Source organism: Aquila chrysaetos, chromosome 3, assembly GCF_900496995.4.
Source record: "Aquila chrysaetos chrysaetos chromosome 3, bAquChr1.4, whole genome shotgun sequence".
Lineage (NCBI taxonomy): Eukaryota > Metazoa > Chordata > Aves > Accipitriformes > Accipitridae > Aquila > Aquila chrysaetos.
The window spans coordinates 64,375,120-64,398,413 of record NC_044006.1 but is presented as its reverse complement, the minus strand read 5'-3'; the positions used below and the strand labels follow the sequence as shown (position 1 = coordinate 64,398,413).

Below are 23,294 nucleotides of genomic sequence, written 5' to 3'. Positions count from 1 at the left end.
TTGAGTTTGGGAAAACTTTGATCTTTTCTCTTCACCAAACGTGATGTATAGTCTGAAGTTTCTTTCCCTGCTGCCTGGTTCCTCTTGTTGCAGACCAATTGGCCACCATGGAGCCTTAAAGTTCTTCAATTAAAGGGACTTGGGACTTTTTTTTTTTTAAAGAGGAAGACTTGTAACAGTTAGTGAACACCAGAGGGAAAAGGGAGAACAGCCTTTTAAACAGCTTTTCCCTGCATTGTTAGCCAGACTGCAGGCAGCAAGGCACGGCTTGGAGCATTATAGAAAAGAGCTATGAATGCCCTACAGGTGGTCTGCTCACATAATCTCCCCAATTTAAAACATTTTCCTTTACGGGACAATTGCATTACAAAACTCCCTTCTCTTTTGCTCCTAATTGAACCAAAGAACAACTACAAGATTTTCCTTAAAAACTGAGTGTCTAAAAAAAAAATTAAAATCTATTAACTACATTCTAATCTGTTTTCTAAAATGGGAGCACTCGGAATACCAGGAGTAAAAGCTGCATTAGACATTATTCCAGATATTTTTATGCCTTCTGCTTATATTCTGTCAAATTAGCAATCATTTAAAAGCAATTGGTTAGGTTGCGTGCTAGCAGTGAAAAGATAGCCCCAGGTCCCTTATTAACCTGTCAATCATGATAAGAGATGGGCAGCTACCCTACTAATGACCCAGATATCAGTCATGATTTGTGGGAAAAACCTTGTTCCATTGAGCACTGACTTGATTATTGGTGTCCCTTTCAAAGATCCCGTAACTTAATAGACTCCTCTACTTCCATAAAGTTACCGGGATCATGAAAAGGAGGAATTTAAAAATGCCGATCTGTAACTCCTTGGAGGGAAAAATAATTTTAACTTCTCAAATGTAAAGGATGTTCCACTGGGATTTATGCATGGTGCCTATTTATACACCAATTGACCAAGATCAGAATATTGACATACCTGTAAATTGAGAAGGCCCCAGTATTTCCCTGTATTGCTGGAAACATTTCTTAAACAGTTGTTGAAACATACAAATCAACGTGGCAATTTTCTCTGCTGTCAGTGGGGCTAAGGTAGAGGTCTTTGTGCTGGGGAAGCCCCACATATGGAAGCACAATCACTTCTTCAGACAAAAATCTGTGTTCCTTCCCCTCCAGCACATTCTAGCAAGGAAGACCAAGGGGACGTACAGCCACAACTATTCTGTGAGAATTTGTTCAGATAGGTCGCTCGCAGACTGCTGGTACAGGTTGCTAGTGCTGAGGTAAAAGCATTTCTAGTGAAAGATAGGAAGTAGCCCTATGGCTTAACCTACCCTGGAATGAGCTAAGAGGTGCTGCAGGTGGACTTAGTCAGCAAAGCAGTCTCAGAGCTAGTTAGGTTAACAAGATGCCTGCTTTGGAAGTGACTGAGTAATAATGCAAAGGTTAAAGAAATAAAAATGAGACAAAATTCAAATCACTAGAAACACAGACCTGGGGAAATGGTGCTAGAGAAATTAATTTACAAGTGCAGATTTTTGTGAATCAACATGAAATTTGTGTCTAAGGGGAAAAACAAAAATCAGAAAAACCAACAGCAAGGCATTTAGGTATACTAGAAATAAAAATCCACAGCTACACGGAAATTCACATTATTATGATACCTTTTATCAGACTTTAAAGATAAATTTGCTATGAAGATCCAAAAAAATATCAGTGAGGTGGTAGGAGTTACATGTTAACTTTCAAGGTCTGATGATAAACTGCCTTCTCCCTAAATTTGCTGGAGAATGACTAAATATAGCCCCAGCAGACCTGTGGCCCAAGTCCTTGCCTGTGGAGCAGGAGTGCCCTCAGCATCCCTGCTGGCATAGGCTCACCCGTGGGCAGGGGCAGCACCCACGCACCCCGGCAGCCACACTGGCTCTGGGGAGCTAAGGGAAAGCTTTATTATCACGGATGTGGCTCCATAGCACAACTTGTATAGCAACATTTGGAGAGCTGGATAAATGGCAACTAAGAGCCTCCTGCAGCTCAAGGAAAGGTCTAACTGCTCTCTGTTCAGGAGAGTTGAGTAAACCAGCAGAGAAACACGGTTTTGGATTATTTTTCTTCTCTAGGAAGCAACATACCTTCAGAGTGTTCCTTTTCTTTCCAGGACCCCTCCCTGCTTTACATGTTTCTGCTTCAAAAGGAAATCCTATGGATTATTCTTCTCCTGCTGTAATGACCAAATAATCCTGCAGCCCCTGAAGGAGGTGGCCCAGCTGCCAGTGGGCCTTTCTAAAAGGGTCAGGGCAGTGCAGGTGTGCTGTAGGGCCTCAGGAGGGACACCACACCTCCCCTGGGCCCTGCTGCTGAGTCCCTAGGAGCTACCTGGAAGTGTCCTGCAACCTGCTCCAAAGTTTTCCCTGTGCAGGGGAGGCTTCCATGGAGCTTTGATAATCAGTCATGGAAGGGAAGGGACTTCAGACAGGGAGGAATTGGGAAATTCTTATGTATTGAAATAATACGAATGTGGCCAGGCTTTCTGGGAAGGCTAGGAAGACTAAGACTGGCACACAAGGAGTCGTTTTTCCTTCTTTCTTATGCAACATTTTAAAATTAAAGTATTGGGGTGCTCACGCATTAAAGAGTTCTTGAAATGTGCTTTACTAGTACTAAAAGGTCTCCCAGGTGGGGTAGGAAAGCTGGAGACGGAGGCATCTCTGTGCGCACACTACCTACAGCATGCTTCACCCTGGCTTCAGAGCCCAGATTCTTTCCAGATTCACTCAGGCGGACACCTCGCTAGACACCTGAAGGTGGCTTGTAGGAAAAAAACCACAACAGTTCTTCACAAGAGGAAACCAGTACTGGGACCCGAAGTGGAATGCCCAAATTTAAAAAGGAATCAGTAGCTGAGAAAGAAATACCAGAGTCCCTGGGAGAATCCCAGGTCTATATAAAAACTTCAGTACAAGTAAGACCACTGTTTGATCCCAGTGACTGGGCCCAACATACTTCTTTCACAAGCATTACCTACAGGGCAAAAGCCAAACCTAGCCTGCCCAGTAAGTTAACCTTCTTAACCAATAAAGATGTGGAATTTTACATGGTATAGACAGGGCACCTAATATGGGCAAAAAGCGAACTGGTGATAATGAACATTGAAGAATTACAAAAGATGTTCCTGGAGTGAAAGCTCACCTACAGTCAAGATCATGCTGCAAGAAGGCTCAATGTGGGCCAGTCAAACCAGCTTGTAGAATCACAACCAGTTTCCAAAGTGCGTGTTACAACCTGCCTGTAGCATGCCCTGCTCCTGCACCCCGTTTCCAGAGCCACATGGCCTGTGTTTCTCTAGGCACACACTTCTTTCACCGCTGTGGCCAACCCAGCTTCTGGCCCAACAGGGAAGCAAGTGAGGAACAATCTCTCTCCCTTGCCCATCCTGGCCATGTTCCCTCTCTTTTTGCCTTGCCTACCAAAACTAAACTGGATGGTATGGAAAAGATAGCACACCTCTTCCTAGAATTAAAAAGGCTGGGCAACAAAGGTCTTCCTGAAAGCAACAGGATGAGCCTAAGAAGAGTAAAGAAAGTGATTTACAGATGATCGTCCAAGGAAGAAATGTTGAACAGAGCAGACTCCCTGCATGTGGTGGTGATGAGTTCTAGGCAGCCTTTAAGAGAATTCAATTAGAAATGTTCAGACAGTGCTATTTATGTAAGCTTTTCTAAATGCTCATCATTACTGTAATCAGGTATATGAATTTCACTAGTTCAGCAGAAAGGATCACACATCATAAATGCTATGGTGGTATGGAAATAACTAGTGTCTGGTATTAAAATGTGGAGCCACAATCTCAGGTGACTAAGGATAGTCAAATCACTTCAGAAACTAGTACCTAAGGTCAAATGCTGAACCAAGCATTTTGAAGGCTGAGATAATACTTTTTAACTCCTACAAGTCTCTTATCTATGATCTCAAAACACTTTATATTCACTAGTGAATTAATAGTCAAATTTCTTCTTGGGAGACAAAAATTGCAGTAATAATACCCAGGCTAACGAAACTTAAGTTCAAGTCTAGGGGAAGAACCCGGATTTCCTGACTCTTCTGTTATTTCAGTAATGCTCCATTTTACAAGCACATCCTCGCACCTATGCCCTCCCCACCATTTTCCCCCCAGTAACCCCCCCAAAGGCCGTAGTCCCCTACGCCCCGAGTGTACGCAGTTTCCCAGGCACAGCACCAAATCTATCACCGTTTTGCAGTGAAGCTGGCGCTCTCAAACACCGATCCCACTGCTGCCTTTACAGCTTACAAAGTACCCTAGCCCTCGCATGGGGCCTGGGTGAGAGATGTGATCCTCTTCATCTGGAAGACACGAAGAAATCTGAGGGAGTTAGGTGAAAAGAAACAGACCAGCGTGGGGCCATCCCGTCAGGCTTACCAAGCCAAATCTGGGCTATGTACGCTGAAGGGCTAAAGTTAAATCGGCTTTTAAAAGACTAGAGAAAAATGACTCATTCTTCCCATTCTCTAAAGCAGGCAGGTACGGCACGGCGGGCTTACAACCGTTTTGGAGTTGGATCGGGCAAGAAATCCCGGCAAACGGCGGAACTGCGGTGGGAACCGGTGTGCAGCAGAAGCCGCGGCGGGGCGGCGGGAGGGGGCACGCCGCTGCGCTCGCCATCCGGCAGTGCCCTCACCTGGGAGAGACCGGGAATTTCACCCCGAGGCCCTTCCGCCGGTCCCTGCCCTCGCAGGGCTCCGCGGCTAACGTTTGCCACCTTTTCCTCAGCTTCCCCTCTCCCCGCGGGGCCCGGCGGAGGCCGCGGCGCGGGCGATGCCACCTTCCCCGTGGGCGTGCGGGCTGGGAGGGCAGCGCGGCCCCCGGGGGACCTGCCCGCTGCCCGCCGACCTCGCACGTAACCTATTGCTGCAGCCCGCCGGGCAGAGGAGGCTGTCACCGCAACCAGCGGAGAAAAAGAAAGAATGCTGATGGCCTTTTTGAAAACACAGCTTTCCAAGAAATTACAAATTTAGTCCGAAAGATGTGGGCAAATTACTATACATACCCAATATATCATAAAGGAGAAAGCTGGACTCTCTTTGTCTTGGATACTACCTGATTTTATAATATGTTGCAGAAAAAAAAACGGTTCTTTTCCATTCATTTTTGCCTTATGTGTGACTTGTTAGATGCTTTCACGTATGTTTTAAATGCGTTAGCTAGATGTGCTTTCCCCCAAACATTTGTCGTTGCTAAATTATACCTAACTTTTTTCACAAAGAATTAGTCTCGATTATTTTTTCTACTTGATTTTTTTTCCAGAAAATGAACCTATGACTAGAATACCCCATTTTCACATCTTCTGAAATTAGAAAGAATAATCTTCATGCTATGAACTGACTTGATTCGAAATGTATGTTAGACATTATACCCTCATCATTTCTCAGTGGTTGAAATCTAAATGGCCTCTTTCAATGTAAATCAGAAAATGTAGCAATCTGGCTTATGAAACAAATGACTGGCTTTGGCTTTCGTTCCAAGTGTAGGGTGGGAATAAAATTAAATCTGACTTTTTGGGAGGGAAGGGAAAAAGTTTCCCATCCCGCTACAGAACCTGCAGCTTTGGGGCGGCCCATGTTCTGTACATTGCTGCCATCTGGAGCTCCAGCCTCCCAGCATGCAGAGAGGGGAGACCAGTCACTCAGCAGGTTTCCCCAAACCTGCTGGGCAGAAGACACATTTACCATTGTGATTTTTAAGTTGAAGTTACTTTTTTGCAAAGCTCTAGGGAAGCGATATTTTGCCTATAACAATTTGGAAAATCCCAGTTTTCCAGGGTACGGAGCAGGGCATTAGGAATAGTCAGACCAGGAAACCACAGAGACCCACAAGGAGCTTCATTGCTGCCATCCTCTAGCTCATTAGTGTACAAGAATTGTGTGTGTTGTTTTTAGCAGCTAAAGAGTTATTTATGGCTTCTATGTTCTCAAGCCAAAGTGAGTGAGGGGTGCAACCAGGGCAAACGCATCAGAGCAATGCAAATCACTGACAAGGCATCATGAATGCAAGCTGAGCAGAATTTAAATACAATCCATGAATGAGAGGAAAGATTTGCATGAGGGAAAGAATCATTAGAATCTGATTTAACAAGCAGTATATAAAATGGGCCTTTGCAGCTTAAAATGAAGCAAAGCACATTCACGTTATACATTCTTAATGAAAAAAAAAAAGCAAAATCACAAAAAACCTAATTTATTAGAGCTTGGAATAGAAATGGTTTTCACAGAATACCTTTAGATCCTGATTCAGAAACTTGTGCTTGATTGCTTTCTTGAATAGAAGTGGATCATAAGCGTGTAGGGTGGCAAGGACTATTTAAGTGCATGCCAAAGTCCTATTGACTTCAGTGAGATTTTATAAGATGCTTAAAGTAAGAATATGCGTAAAAGTTTTCCTGAACAAGAGTGCTTTTCTGAATTAGGGTTTAACTCATGAATTTACACAGTGCTTTCAAACATAATTCCTTCTGGGAAAATAGGATAGATGAGAATAATAATAATTTTAAAAAATTATATATTTCTGCATGTCTTAAAAGAAGGTAATGGAGAATTATTTTGTGTAGAATTATTCAGGGTAGAATTTTCTGAAAGGTACAAAAGCCAACAGTGAAAAATCTGTGGAAGTTGAAAGTGAATAATGTTCATAGAGCAACTTCTATAGACCCTTTGCTGGTTTCATCCCAACGAAATTATGGAAGATTTTTAATATAAGGTATTATATAGATAATGGCTGTCTCTTGGAAGAAAAGGGATATGTTATTTTACATTAAGTGATATTATATTCTGTCTTTGAGAAAAGTAAGAGAATTGCTTTTAAGAAACTCCTGCTGTTTTTTGTGTCCAGCCAGTTGTCACAAACACTGGGCAGAACAAACTTTTATTTAATGTCTCCTAAAAAGCAATGCATCTGCCTCTAAATATCTTGTCTTTTGAAGCAGTGGCTGAGGTGGCAGATTCTGATATGCTGTGTTTTCTGATAATATAGAGATCATATATCTCGGTCAACACTGGACAATCTTTTTGTTTCTATTGAAGCATTGGTCCAGCTGTGTATTTACATCTCCTAGCATATTCCTGTGGCACTACAGCGCTTCTTTTTATGCACTTCTCTCAAGTAAATCTTTAGCGATAACATACAAGAGAATTAAAAAAGCTCAGTCTACAGCTGTGTGGCCATATTGACTGTACTTGTGAAAGTCAGACTTCAGTGTCAATTTTTCTTTTGGCATTTTAGAAGAATTCAGAGTGTTGCAGTGGTGACTTGCAAGATGTCTTTTTGAAATCTATGAAAGGTATGACCAGTGTGGTTTTGTTTTTCCTGCTCTTTTTCTAAATAATTCTACTGTGAAAATGTTCGACATCATATGATAGTCCAGGTCAATAGCAATACTATTCTCCTGACTTTGCTTTCTCTGTCTCTTTTGTTGAGCAAAACCAATATCACATTTGGTGAAAGGTAACATCCTCTACAGTAGTACTTCTCCAGCTGTGATCATTGCTTATATATTTCTTGATATTTTCATACTTCCATCCTTTCTTTCTTCTTTTTTTCCCCCTTTGCAAGTGCCATGTTTAGGTGAAGGCTGAGGTTCAGCTCAAGGCTAAGACATCTAAATGCAGATAAGTATTTAAATATGTTTCTTTTTAAATGTAAGCTATTACATAAACTCCTGTTGTGGTCAATAGAGTGTTAGTAACATAGTCAGTGGGTCCCGGAAGGTGAGTTCATTCCCTCTAAGGTAAACCTGTGGGCCTTAATTTAATTTCTCAGACACAGGCTGCAGGTGGTCCTGGAGATTCCTATCCAGTTTCTACCTGCCTCTCCAAAAGAGCATGGGTCTCCTGTAGTTTTCTGTCATGTTGGAAAGCCTCAGGTGAACATCTCAGTTACCCTCTGGCGACTCTGATGACATGGAATACCTTTTGTGGACAACTGATTGGAGCCCAGATTTGGATTTGATCAGGTCTCCTTGGAGAGTAGTGGGAGTTTGGACACCTACCTCACAGCTATGCGACAAAATGTAGGTGACTTAATCCTGAGCTGAACGCTGCCAAGAGAATCTGGTGATTCTTTTTATCATCAGTCACAACTCTGTTGCAAGATTTCAGTATTTTCTCGGTGGTGGATTCTTTAATTGCTGACTGCTCAAGTTTTACACTTTTCGCTGGGCTCTATCATGTCTTTGTACAAGCTGGTACAATTTATGGTTTTGATTGTTCAATAGAGAGGTTGTTTCTTAGCTACTGGTCTGGCCTCTTTGACCCCCTTAAAAGCACTCTGCACATTGTCTGCTAAGGATTTGGGAGGGGTTATTCTCGATAAGACCTTTGATTGGTATAATCATAATTTATGGAAAAGGTGTTATTTTAGTATCACCTTTTTCTGGCAGTCCCCTCACCTGTAATGATACCTAAGTGCTTCTTCCACCTCTTTGCGGTATATTAACTTCTCTGTTCTTTACTTTATACTCCAAAATTTATTTTGCTGCTGCTTCATTTCCTGGCAACATTTTAGGGAGGCTATTGTTTACTTTGGTTTGCTTCCTTTCTTCAGTTTTCTTCATTTATCCAGATTTTAGGACGGCTTAAACGTGGATAACCATGTATTCTTAAACCATGCAAGTTTCATCAGCTCCTCTAGAGAGCAGCAAATATGTTCAAATAAAATAGTGACATGCTTCAACCTAATGTTCCCTGAAACACAATCTTTATTAACTAAGCTAGTTAAGTACTGATAAAGAGCAAAGAACTACGAGGAATGGAGGTCCTATACCCATGTCTGGTATTTTCAGACATCGTCTGAGAACTGTCCTAGCCCTGGCACTTAGTGTGGATGCAGTCCCCTACCCTCCCTAAAAGCCCTGCTTGAGCCCAACCCCAACTCACCAATATCTTATGGCAGAGGGGAGAAGGAAGGCAATGGAGGTGCAGCTTGAGCCAGGGACCAGTCTTGGATGCCCACCAGATCCGTGGGCTGTAAAGCTTCCCGTCCTTACTCACACAGGACTGTCAGCCAAGAGGAAGGACTCCCTTTGTGAAAAACACCCACAAGTTCTCCATTCCTCATGGCCATCAGTGGGCGTTTGACAGATGGGGCTCTGTCTCCTGGTGTGCACTAGGGTTTAAGGGAACTTGGCACCTGGCAGCGAACCACAATTATTTTTTTTAAAGAAAAATAGTCAAAGTAATGAAAAGTCTTCCCAGCTGTAGACCTCTTCAGACTAACACCACCAAGTGTTTTGGACCTAAATAATACATAAATCTTCAAAAGAAGGACAAAGGTCCCTCTGTTCTTTAAGATCAGTCTCCAAAGCAAGATTGACAGCTGCCTGCCTAAGGACTCACACAGCTGACACAGACCTAACAGCAAGGCAAACTCATTCTAATGAGAAAACCCATAAAAAAGAGCTTTCAAAAACACACTTGTATTTGCAGGCTTGTCTCCAGTAAGGTTTTCTGCCAGTAAAGCTGGCTCCAGTTTATATCGACTGTCTAAAGCAGCTTTTGCAGAGGTTTTACTCTCAGATATAAACCTGGCCAATTAAGTCAACTTAAGTAACCCCAGGTCTGCAGAAGGCCTATGGCTGCAAGCAGAGCAGCTTTTCCTCACAGTTTTCTGTGACCCACACCACGTATCATCACCACTACCACCCCTCCTGGTGGCATTCGCTTCAAATTACCGGGTACAAAAGTACAAATGGGAACTGCCTTCCCCAAGATAACCACCTGGAGCTCTGGTAAACGCGAAGGGCTCCAAGAGATGGCTCTGGATGGACAGAAAACATTGCCAGTGTAAGAGCTACTGCCAAGGCCACACTGAAGCAAGGGGCTGAAATCCCTTCTGGAAAATGGACTTGCCGCGGGTTGGGGCATACAGGGTGCTAGGCCGGGGTACAGACGGGCTGGCCTGTGACAAAGCCAGAGGGGGCTGGAAGAGCCGGGAAGTGGATAGGGCCTATATGCATCTTCCATTGCTTGCCTCAAGGATGATGCTCACCTCGTCCTGGCACACTAGCGCAGTGCAGGAGAAAGGGCTCAAGGCTGGCAAATAGGGGAAATACAGCAAGAAGGAATGCACCGTATGTAGCTAAAGACCATGTTTATCACTACGTTTTCTCTATTCCTGGGTCATCTTTCATACCAGGATCCTGTCTCTTCAGTAACTGCATGGCACTGGCTAGCTTCTGCTGGTAGGCTGGAAAGTAAAGGCTGACACAGTCAGATACAACTAGTACAGCAACATAGGTGGTCTGGTAAGCAAGTTCTGCCTCATTTTTGGAAACACTCTTTGCCGAAGATCCTGAAAATGGTGGAAGTGGTACTCCAGGGTGGGTGATGGAGGCTGTACATTGCTGCTTTTTGGGATGCATGCTGGCATCTGGGGCAGCCCCATGTGGGGTACAGCCAGTGTACTGGAAAAACTACAGCTTTCTGCACCATGAGACCCCACTTGGTATTGAAGCAGACAGAATATAAAGACACTGGCAAAACTGGAAGAAGCTGATGCTCACTAGCACTTTCTCTTTACAAACTAGTTCCTGCAAACGCTTACATGCACATTGCATGGTGGTGTGCCAAATTGCAGGGAAGACTCAACCAAGGGAGCTCAGTCCTCACTGAGATGGTCGGTGAGGTCTTCTGTCAGGTCTGACTGAGGCATCCATATCCTCATGACATTCTCCATATAGTCTGGTTCCAAGGAAGATCCTGCTGATTCTCCAGTCCAAATAAGTTTATCTACAGTTAACTTTGCAGACACAGAGATCTGCATACAATTGTATTACATATCTACTAAAGGGTTTCCCTGCAAAGTGGCCTTAGCTTTGCAACAGTTTCTCAATGTAACTCTATAGCACAGGATTCGTTTCAACTAATCTACTCATTTCTGGTGAATCAACAGACAAAGTACTCCATGTTTAAAGTGTTCAGTCTGTATTGGTAGGGGCCTGCAGGCTGCCTGCAGGGATGCAGTGGGCAGCTCTGTAGGGACTGGAAAGTACTGAAAGGTGTATTTTGGTGCCCCAGGTGAACTGTTCTTACGATGTCTGTGCATAAACTCCAAAACCAGGGCAAAAAATTTATAGAATTTGGTGTCAGAAGCAGTCAGGGACAATATTTAAACTGAGCTGGTGCCTAGCTTCTAGTAGGCTGGACCCCAGGTCCTGCGCAACAAGAATATTACCCACTGGTATCAACAAGCGTTTCAAGAGAAACGAACAACTTAAATGTTTTGCTGAAGCCTTTGTCTTTAATTTGTAGGGTCTTTGGGTTATACCAGCAATACTTCTCAAAAGGTAAAGTGTGCTGAGCCAAATTGTTTCTGGAAGTGAGCTTTGTAGGAATATTTTAGGAATCTCATGTAAGAATAAATCATCTGCTTGGATGTTTTAATCAAATCCTTTTTTGTGTGAGAGAAGTACTGTCCTGAGGAGAAACGAAATGTCAGCTGCCAAGTTTAAACCAGACTGGTACCATTTTAAGGTTTTTTGCTGAAGTACAGAAAGCTAACTAAATAGGAAACATGACACTGCTGTTTTAAGGGATTGTCAATATTTCTGTCCAAAAGTCATGAAATATGTTTCTCAGACACAGGTAATTTGGAGAAATTATTTCCTATTTATCTGCACATTTCAGAGTCTATTGCGGTAGACTCTGAAAATTGAGATGCATTTCTTCTAAATTGAAGTAGCTCTGTGTTTCACATAACTCCAGGTAATGAGGCGGATAATTGTTACCACCTCTAGCTATCCATCTATCTATCTACATTACAAAAAAAAAAAATCTGTGTTTAGATCATTCCTTAATTTAGGGTCATCTTTTGAATTTCATGTGGGTTTGTGCTCTGTGGGATCAGTTCTGAGTGACTGGTAGGAGACAGGAGTGGGGCTGCAATGCAAATTCTGCAGTTTTCTCCAGTCATTCAAAGATCAGGATCCTTTCCAGATGGTGTACCAAGACTTACGTGAAAGTCTCTGGTGAACCTGTGCAAACAGGTATCTATCAATGCATCACATTTGTTAAACGGTGTTATAGGTATTCCATGTTTATGTTTCAGAAAAATGCTTTAGAAAGAGGCTTGTTGAAGCAGAAAAAAAGCTTGGCTTTGTTAGCCAATGTGTACATGAGTTGTCCATCTGCTTACCTTTGAATATCTCCACTAGGCCTTCAAGGACAGCACAGAGGTTTGGGAAAAAAGCAGGTACCAGAAAGAAGGAGCTAATTGCACTGTATATGGTCTGTTAGAAGAAAGAATCACTCACACTAACTTCTAGAGAAATGAGCAGAAGGAGTGGGTGTCTAAGTGGGTGTCTAATTTGTCAGAACAAGGAAGGCATTGCTTAACGAGCTTAGCAGGGCTCTAAAAGTATCTTATTCTGGTTTCTCTTAAAAAAATAATTAAAAAATATCTCCTATCTTCTGTATGAGGAAAAGGCAGGAAATCAGAGAGGAAAATGCAAAAATTCATTCTGCTAGGTCAAAATCTTCTTTTTCTTTCCATTATTGTTATTTCTTTGCCAAAATTGACATGTTCAGTGAAAGAAAATCTCCAAACACACTCCAGTGTGTGGAGCCTAAAGTCTCACAGGCAAAATAAATGTTACACATAGGAAAGCCAGAAGTCAAAGGATTTACTTCTGATTGCTGACCCCAAATCCTCCATCTTTCTTGAGAGCACCGTATATAAACTTCAGTTTCTAAAGAAAAGCTCGGAATCTGCCATCATCTTCACTCAGTAAATTGTTTATCAGTGAAAGCTTTTCAAAGCTAATCCACTACTCAACCTAAAGTGTTAGCTGCAGAACCTGAATTAGAGACAGCTCTCTGTATCCTGGTATTTCCATGTTGTGAAAGGCACAGGATCATAAAACAGTCCTTGGAGTTAGCACTCTGTGAGTAGTCCCATAATTAAATTATAGTTGTGGGCATGGCCTGGGACATCCTGCCTGTGAAACCCAAATGGAAGAAAACAGAGGGGAAAGTGGGAGAAGGCAAAAGCTAGTGAAGTAGATTGTGATTGTAATCTAGCTACATGGATGCTGGATTATTTTAATTGTAGAGATACAATTCATACTTTCCAATCAGATTTCTGCCTTGGTGAACTCATTTTTCAGAACCGGCATTGCTGTGCATCACAGGCCGAGAGTTCATGCTATGGCTTTGAACAGAGACCATCTAATGTGCAGAACATTTTAGCAACTCAATTACAATGTAAGAGCATTACATTGTAAAATTACTTCTCTATCAGTTGAACATCAGGCTATTAGAAGTAGTACAAAAGACAAGTTAAAGAACAGCCTTTTCAACTACTCTACTATCCTATTTTTGGAGATGCGTTTCTTTATTATCCTAAAATACTACAAGCAGTAATAATTTATCTGTTTTCCATTGTAATCGTGACATTAAAATAAAATAATGTGCAATTAATATCCTCTTTAATGATCCCTGCTAGAAAGATAATCACTGCAGTAACAATGTATCACATAAGGGCAGATAATTTTAATAACTTGAAAGAATACACTGAGGATCTCTCTACATTGTTAACTTCAGATTTAATACTTATTCTGGTCTGAACTGAGAGATTCATGGAGAACAACTGCTGCTAATGGGAAATTATGCATTCCCTAGACACCTGTCTACAGTGTATTTCACAAGAGAAGAGTCACAGCTTTCCATTACGCTGATGAGAGTAAATCAAAGTGACCCAACCTAGAGTGTGAGGAAAGAGGATAAAGTGATTATAACTGATTGAAACTTGCATTTGGCTTCTATTTTGGTATTAAAAAAAAAAATTCGAAACTAAAAAAAAACAAAAGAAATTGAAAAAATTTGTTTAGAAAAAAGTTTTTTAAAATCTATCTTATTTAGAGGTAAAAAAATTTGATTTTTTTTTCTTTAAACATGCTGATACTGCAGAAACTCCCAGTGATATTTGATTTTGCTGCATGGAAAACACGGAAATTCTGGGTCTCCAGCAACCTACTAGATACTTATTTAGCAAGAACAGTGCTATGATGCAGTTGAAAATACTAAGAAAACAATATTTTTTTTTAGGCATTTTATAATTTTCCAATAAAAATTTTATTTCCCAGGTGAAAACTATTTTATCACAGATTTCCTGATCAATTCTAACTCTTATTTCCATGGAGCTCAATTCCTTTCTGTATAGTCTCATGTTCAGTACCACATAAGACTGGATGAGCAATATATGTATCTTACGTATTGTTCCATAAACCCACCTCAGGGTGCAAGTGGTACCTGCGCTGCAGCTATGGCAGCCTTGTCTGAACACAAGACAAAGCTCCCTGAGGGCAGTATTAGGAGTACTGTGTTTTCAACCCATCTTCTGAAATGCTTTTCTGAAGTAGATGGGTTAAGAAAAGATTTAAAGACACAGTGGCAAACGTAACAAGCAGCTTTTGTAACACTTTTCTGAGTATGAAATATGTTCTGGAAGGACTTATGAAACCAATTCACAAATTTAAAAGGCTAAACCTTTGCTTAAACAGCAGAAAATCATGTTGCTTCCTTGCTCCACCTCTATTGCTTCTTTCACTCACTCTTTCTCGGACATCTAGACATCTTCACAGTACCTTAACATTCAGTGATATTGAATATAAGGAGAAATTAGAGATGATCCTCTTTGTTCTTTCAAACAGATCTTTCCCATTTTCTCCTCGCCATTACAGATGCTCCTACCAATGATCACTTTTAATTTGCTTGAGCTGTGGAAGCTCAGAATAGTTCAAACACATTTGCACATCTTCCCTTGGTCTTCCCTTGCCAGTAGATCCACCCAGTTTGTAAAATTGTGTCTTTGTAATTACTAAATGTGACTTGGAAATAGTTATTAGAAGAGACTTGGAGGCATTCCCTTAGGAGCAGGTTGTTGATGCCAGAAGCTTCTATTCACTCCCCAGTGAAAAGCCCATACAAATCCTGCTGTTTTAATATGCAGTTTTTATAAACTCATTAAGTGCTTATTACACTGACTCCAAATTATGAGTCAAAGGGCCCACAAGTCCTAAAAGCAGCCAGGTCTGCAGCTGAGTGACACAAACCAAAGGCCACAATCTCACAAGAAGAAACTGCAAACTGAATAAGGAAGAAGTTCACTAATTTCACTTGCCATTTCAAACACAAACAGGATCCTTCTGATTTGAAATGACACTCCTCAGTCGTTAAAAGATGTCTAACTAGAGACACAAAAAAGCAAACTGTGTCCAGCCACAACGCATTTATTATTTATCCTACCCTATTTATATCTCGCACTGAGGGATGTACATGATAGACTGAATCCACATTTGTTCCTTGCATTCCATCTCACAGCTGAGGAGATGCAATGAATCATAAAAGGTTTCATTGTTGCAATGTTTTGTCATGGTATGTGTAATCAGCACAGACCCCATTAAAGAGGCTTTGGAGGATGAGAAGTTTAAATATTTAATGTTTTTCTGCCTATGATAAGTTTAATAATTAATGCTGCTCCTACCCTGGAAATGACAAATCATACAACAAGCATACATGATAAAAGAAACAAACACAGCTAATAGAGAGGAAAACTTTACTCAGAAGGTAGTAATTAAAAATCTCTGTAGCATGCCTCAGGATCCCAAAGTACTTCACAGGCAGAAGTTCTGCCTCCCGACCCAAAGAGCAGTTCTGTCCATCTATTAAGCTACCTAATTTCTGAGGGGATGCAGAAGATGAGGGATAATTAAGTGCTAGTCTTTACCTTGCGTATGTGAGGAAATGATACACAGACACTATGAGCCAAACTGTCTTAATGACTTCCACACCGACAGGAGAGAAAAAGGACAATGTGAAAGCTGTTGTCCCTTGATATTCTGCACAGAGGAGCCAGCCATTAAGTCATTACAGAAAGTTGTTATATAGCAGAGTAAGAGCAAGACTGGATCTGTGCCTGTTTTCTCCTTTGCATGGGTCTAAATGGAGGGAGCTACTCCAGCTCCAAGCAGCATCTACAAATACCAGCTCTTGCCACCCTCTGAATAGTCTGTTTTGTAAGACACTACCACCAGTACATTTCTCTGAGTACATGCTCCTCCACATCCACTCCCACTGATGATCTGCAGGTATATGCAACCTTCAACCCCCACTGACTCGTAGCTAAAAGAAAATTCAACTCACGCACCGCTGTGCTTCAGTGCTGGACCACGCTTATGTAAATGCAAGAGAGTTAACACTGATGGAAAGCACAAAGCATGACAGTAATAAAATCTTCTGTGATTCACTCAATTTAGACACATTTTCAAATTATTAGCATCAGAAGTCTGTCAGACAAAGAAGGTGAGCACTTTGATATAGACATTGCCACAATATCCTTCTCTCGGGGTAGAAACCATCTTCCCTAAAGCCCAGGTCTGAGATAATCACATTGTGGGAGAGATAGGTATATCTAGAAAGTGACTAATCTTACCTTCAGAGATGCCTAAAACAGGTCAGGTGACTCATTCCCCCTACTGAAATCAAGAGCCTAGTGTGACTATTTCAGATCGAGACACGTAACACCTTGTAGACATGTCAGTAGTACATCTACACCAGAGCAGAGTCAGCTGTGCCAGGGCATGGGCACTGGAGCTCAGTCCCCTGCACTGTCAAGCTGCTGGAGCACTCCCTGACACACCTCTGACCCACACTTCCCAGTTATCTCCTGAGCAATTCTCGAGCATAGGACCATTCCCAACAGCTAATCTGGATGCAGCCACCCTGTTTTGGAGGCTAATTGAGTTGAATAACTCAGACATGGTCAGACTGTACCAGTTGACCTCAGGGTCAGAGAAAGGTACTGCCATGGCATTGCTAACTAGGATGGGTGTAGCCTTCAATCAGTAAGATCCAAGGGTTTTTTTACACATTAATACTTTGCTACAAAACATGTATTTTTATTTTATTCACTGTCTACTCTTCTTGCTTGAACATCCTTTCTTAGAGTGGGCTTAGAGAATTTAGTATGAGGAGATAAATTAACCTTCTGACAGTAGACAATGTACAACTGTGTTTAAAAGTCAGGTCTTTCCTAAGCTCAATCTTTTGCAATAAAACTAGGTTAGGGTAAACAAGTGTTCACATGTACTCCTGGAAAACCAGGTCAGTCACACCAGTGACAGTCCACAGCTTTTTAAAGTCATTTACACTCAGAAAAACATTAAAGTTTTACATTTTCCAAAGAATAGTTCCCTTAATGTAATATCCTTCAAACTGTTATCCAAGGTTTTTGCTTCTTCTTCAATGGAGGAACACAGCATCATTGTGTCTCTGCGGCATAACCCAGTCAAGGGATCCAGCTGAAACTACCTGAAACCTCCTCAGTGATGCAATGATGTGTCCTGACAAGGTCATAGGGTAGTGTTACCTCAGGGCTCTATACCCATTCTGACTTTTTTGACCTCAAGCAACTAGTACTGCTATAATTTGATTGTGCATCAGGGTTTTTTAGCTCAGCTGAAGGGTAGTATCCTAAAAGCTTGCTCTGAACTACAGAGGAAGAAACACCAAGGTGAGACTTGATCTGAGGTCTCAAAGTCAGGGCAGTATCTTTAATGAAGTCTTGCTGAAGCTTGGGTCTCCCGTGCCTGCATGTAGTTCCTTGGTGGTCACCGGCACACATGGGCTCTTCAGCGCTGTCTTGCTTAACAGCAAGTTCTCCTAATATACAGGGCTTATTGCTGTTGCTGTTAAGGTTAGTGCTGGCAGTTTGCTGAGAGACCACTTCAGGATGAAGAACAGCCTCTTCTTCCTCTTCAGAGAGAAGTGAGCAGGAGCCATCACTGGTCTGGCTGCTATTTGATACTGGACAGTCTTGATTTTGAGGTGGAGAAGAGCTACCATGCTGTACTGGGGGAAGATTTAAAATGCACTCATTCTCTACGTGGAGGTTTGCCAGCTTGTTCTTTTGGTTTCTTGCTGTCATTCTCTGGAGAGCACAGACAAGATCAGCAAGGCTAAGCAGAAAGGATAGGCTGCTGACCCCCCAGATGAAAATCATCATGATGGATTTCTCAGTGGGCCGGGAGATATAACAGTCAACTGTGCTTGTACAAGGTGAATGGTAGCAGGAAAAGCGCTCAGGAACAAAAAATCCAAAAAGAAAATATTGCACAGCTGCAAAGGCAGCCTCAAGTAGTGTCCTAAAAAAAAGATGAACAATATATGCCCCAGAAAAATTAAGAACACTTAGGTTGTCTGCACCACAATCTAATCTATTGACAACAGCACTTCTACAGAGCTCCTTCAGGTCTTTGGGGCTTGACAAACCCTTATTCCCTTTGCATCCATGCACCAAACAGTGCATTCTTACAATGTACATAGCTACCTTGTGCAAAACATAAATGCTGAATGCAGCATAAGGTAGCAGAATAGACACAGTCTGAATGAGCCAGAATCTAAAGTGAGATACAGGAGAGAACAAGTCATAGCAAACGTTGGAGCATCCTGGTTGCAGGGTGTTGCAGACGAAGCGCTCCTGCTCATCTTGGTAGAGTGGATAGCCTGCTAACACTACCACTGCCATCCTCAGCAGAATTATTAACATTAGCCAGATCTTTCCTAGAAGAGAAGAAAAGGAAAGAAAAAGAGTCAGAGCACTGAGAAGGAAGGGAAGGCAGGTGATGTAGTGATGCTCTCTCTACACCCAAGATATTGGAAGAAATAGCATCTACAGATCAGTCTCCCCTCTTAAAAGCTCCTCTTTGGCTTTGTTTTGACTGGGACTGAAACTTGTGTGAAAATGTGTTAGTTGACACATTCCATAACCTTCATCTAGACTTGCCAGTGTAGAATCATAGAATCATTTAGGTTGGAAAAGACCTTTAAGATCACCAAGTCCAACCAACAACCATGCCCACTAAACCATGTCCTAAAGTGCCTTGTCTACGTGCTTTTTGAATAGCTCCAGGGATGGTGACTCAACCACTTCCCTGGGCAGCCTGTTCCAATGCCTGACAACCCTTTCAGTAAAGAAATTTTTCCTAATATCCAATGTAAACCTCCTCTGCCGCAACTTGTAGGAGTATGTAGGAGTTGGACGTACAATAAGCCATGCCAACTGAAATCTCAGCCTAACGAAAACACTCTGAACATGTCCAAATCTGATAAAGAGAGTTCACAATTGAGTTAATAATCCCATTTCACTTACAGTTTTTCCTTGCTGTTGGGTTCATACCTCTGCACCTGAATTTTGTCCTATTTCAATAATATAGATCAGCTAACACAGTATGAAACTCTTCTAGATACAAAAGATTGTTCCATGACACAGTATTTGTTCTTAGTCTTGGCCATGAAGTTGTATGTAAAGTTTACTATAGCCAACAAAATCTCTCTGTTGTGACTAGACTGGTATTTACAAGTGAGCTAGTTAACAAGTGCTATTAGCAAACTTATGCAAAATGTTCTACACATGTACATTTGCATGTGCATATGTGTACCCCAGTCATTTCTCTCTGCTGCTTCTTTGGTTGCCCCATCTTGATCATGTCTTCCAACCTTCGTTCACCTTGCTGCGCAGCTTCTCTCTCCATTCAGATCAAAAGCTCCCTTCTGTCTTGATACAACACCAAGTGAAGCCTTACAAGTTTGGTATTTTCATATATTGCTTACTTCATCTTTCCCTGAATTCTTTCATATGATTGCTTTAGGTAGGGCTTGGTCTCATCCACTTTGGTTGGAAAGATTAGGCCTTAACCTTAACCGATTACACCAATAGCAGTGAAAGTTCAGGCATTGATACCCTACGTATCATATCTTTTGAATCAGACTGTATTGTTCATGATAGTTTCTTGGAGGACTTTTGGATGGGGTAGGTTTTTATTAAAAGTTTTTTGTAAAGTTACACACACTGCTGTATTACTGACAAAGTTATTTATTAAAAAAAAAAAAAAAAGAGAGAGAAAAAGAAGAAAAGAAAAAAGAAATCCTTTTCCTGGGTAGGATAGGAAGGCCTAAGGTTATACTGTTATGTTGTCAAAAATTAAAAATATATTCTGTACAAACATATGGAAAAATTCAACATTTGAGGTTAAGTTTAGCATTTGAATTTCTCAAGTCTCCTTTTGAGTCCTGTCACTAGTTCCCTGCATGGTTTTGAAAAAGTAATTTAACTTAATAATCCCCTGCTTTAATTTCACGTATTTTTAAAACATGCCAAGAAAGGAGAAAAAAACAAAACACTTAGGAACAAAAAGAAAAAAAAAAACCAAAACAGAAAAGAGTGATAAGATTAATTCTGTCCTTTAAGGAATGATTAAGAAACCAGTTGTAGTCGTAGACAGACAAACAGCAAGAGTCAGTGACTAAAGAGAAGCATGTTATACGGAGTTAATGGTTGAGAAATGCACTGAAAACCTCAAGTCATTAATAGTATTTGCATATCTCACAACCACACAAGGTTTTAAAGATAGTGTGTGAGATAACACCAATACACAGTCTAAAGGCTTTTAAAAAATCCAGATCCCAAAGAATTTTTTCTACAAAATATACAATTATTTACAGGTATTGTCTTGAACAACATTCTTTTCTATTTCCCATAAAGCTATTTCCCTGTAGTTGGTGTGAGTTTTAAATATTCAAATATTTCTGCAACATTGTATACCTATTATTGTACTGAACATGCAGTTCAAATGCCCCATATAAACTCTTTGTGGCTAGTAGACTGATTATGGGCTAGAACAGTAAAACCGCACTCTGAAGTAGAAAAATTTCAGCTGAAAAAAGGTGAGGGATATATAAGCTGTATGAGAGATCATCAGAGAAACCTGCTGCTCCTGGCAAAATAATGTGTTATCTAATCATAAATAAATTGAGGCCTTTCCATTTTACCTTTAATCACCTGAACTTTAGTGGTGGTTTTGCTGTGTTTTCAGCTTCCTGCATTTTGGTGACAGGCTGTACTGTTACTCTCTTCTTGACATAGTGTCGGTCAATAGAAAACACCAGCTGTATTGAATCAGTCATCTTTAGCAAGCAATGTTTCATACTTAGGTAGCATTTTTTTCCCTGTGAGGACCTCAGAGTGTTTGAAGCACATTAGTTAATTAAGCTCAAAATACTACATGCTATTTCACTATCAATTTTTAATTAGAACATGTACAACAGGGAGTGCTGCTTAAGAAAAATCAATGGCTCCTTAGGAAGTAGTTTAGTATGACATACATTTTAGAGATAACCCCTCCACGCATCACCTTCCTTAATGACTCAGTCTTGATTAAACATACCAGAACAAGCCCCTTCACCCAAACCCCTGGGGCTTAGTTGGATACTCCCTGCAATGCACAGCACGAACTACAGCAACTGTCTGTGGCTGGAGGCAAAGGGTATTTGGAAGGCCCTTGAAAGTTTTTATCATCTGGCTCACACTTTACTCAAAGTAGCCCATGAAAAAGGAACAGTGTCTTAAATAATAAGAAAAAAAAAGCACTCAGATGACTGTTAGTTGAGGAAAAACCAACTGTATTTTGTTGGGTTTTTTAACAATACATGTGATATTTGTTTATAAAAATAAAGAATGAAAAGCAATGGTAATTAACCACAATGGTAATAAACCACAGACTTCCTCCTGTAAAAGAGAGGGGGTTTTTTTCTCTTCTTTAAACTTTTTCATTAATCACTAAAGCTATTGCATACATTCTACTGTTCACTTTATGTGGTATAAATAAAGTGTTACTTCTGTGTGTTTTCACCATGATCCCTACAACAGCCATTAGAGCTGACTGGAAGCTTAGGCACCAAAAAGAGACAACTGTGAAAACCTTGCTAGATTTTTTTACATAAAGTTAAAAAAATATCTACCAGAGAGGGAGTAGGAATCTGTTTAACAAGAATGGAAATACATTAACCACTCATATCATGTATCTAAATAACAACTTCTCATTGTAAGAGAGGCATTGTATCACAGAGGCATAGCTAGAAATTAAAGTCAATTATCAGTAGGACACTTGGGTGGCTTCAGGATATGGAGCAGCAAAAGAAAGAAGAGAGCTTTTTTAAAGTACTTACCTACAATCGTCACATTATAGTTGAGTGTGACAATCAAAAATCCCAGCGAGTCCCAGCGCTCCATGTTTGAACAGGCTCACAATACTTCCAGCTCCTGATGTCCTAACAATTTTGGCATTTCCAAAGGAGATTAGACCTGGGAAAGGAAGAAAGGGGGAGGGGGAGGAAAAAAAGGGGGGGGAATTTTTGGTGAGGTTCAAGGATGGAAATGAGAAACCCAGCCACAGCAATGGACTGATGAAGGACTATTTTGATGATTTGAACAGGACTGTTAGTTTTGGATGTTGGAACAAATCTTCTTAAGGCTTTAACAGTTTGTCTTGCAAAAGCTCTAGCTTCTCAGATCCAATTGCTCTTACCTCTTGTGTGGATCTTCTGTCCAGACAACTGCAAGTAGACAAACAACAACAGGAGTGATCTCTGCCATTGTAGACTATTCTTACCCTCCCGGGGCATACCAGCCTCCTGGCATTGCTGAGATATTTCAGCAGTGAAGGACAAGGAGAGGGGAGAGAGGGAAGAAAAGCACAGACCAAGAAATAACAGACACCTCTCTGTCTCCCCACAAGAATTGCAGATGGATAATAGAAGGAAAGAGGGTACAGAAGGATGAGCATCCCTATGTTTGAAAGGCACTTTCAGTTTAGCTCACTGGAACCTATCCCGTTGCAATTTCCCAAAGCAATTTTGTTTCTAAAACACAGCCTTCCTGACAGGACATCATGGTCCTGTCAATCACAGCCACACCAAATTTTCTCCTGTGTGCTGAGCCAGCAAGCAGGCTGAGCCTCCCTGCAGACATGAAATAAAACAGGGGAAGCTTTAAAAAAATAAGAAAACCAAGAGTGGGGGCTGGTTTCCAAGATGCCACAAGTCACTTGTAATTTATATCAGTTCTTTCTGCCTAAACTGCTTGGCACTCTGGACATCACTCAAAAGATCCTAGGGCTGATTGCCCAGCATTCTGAAACCCCAGTAAACCACTGCAGCAATGATGGAGTGAGCTGTCCCCTTGGAGCAGGACAGCCCTCGGGGTGAACGCTCCTTGACTGCTAGGTGCAATTGCACAGCATGTCCTTGACACTGTGTGACTGTGCTGTACCCCAGGAAAAAAAGCATAGATGGAAATAAGACTCTCAGCTTTTCTTTCCTCACCCCCACCATGCCCAATTCCCTTGGGGAAAATAATCTACTGCCATTTTCCACCCACTGTTCAACTACTTATGGGTTACTCTGT

General features: G+C 41.3%; 1 protein-coding gene across 1 annotated transcript; it reads right to left on the bottom strand.

Moving 5' to 3' along the window:
• Nucleotides 1-15,497: 15,497 nt before the first annotated feature.
• Nucleotides 15,498-23,005, bottom strand: GJD4 (gap junction protein delta 4). The gene is made up of 3 exons (XM_030009532.2): nucleotides 22,417-23,005; nucleotides 22,058-22,193; nucleotides 15,498-18,613 (listed from the first exon to the last, which is right to left on the bottom strand). Exons 2-3 carry the CDS (start codon nucleotides 22,119-22,121, stop codon nucleotides 17,430-17,432), a joined length of 1,248 nt encoding a protein of 415 aa, XP_029865392.1. The 5' UTR covers nucleotides 22,122-22,193; nucleotides 22,417-23,005; the 3' UTR covers nucleotides 15,498-17,429.
• Between the last annotated feature and the right edge of the window lie 289 nt (nucleotides 23,006-23,294).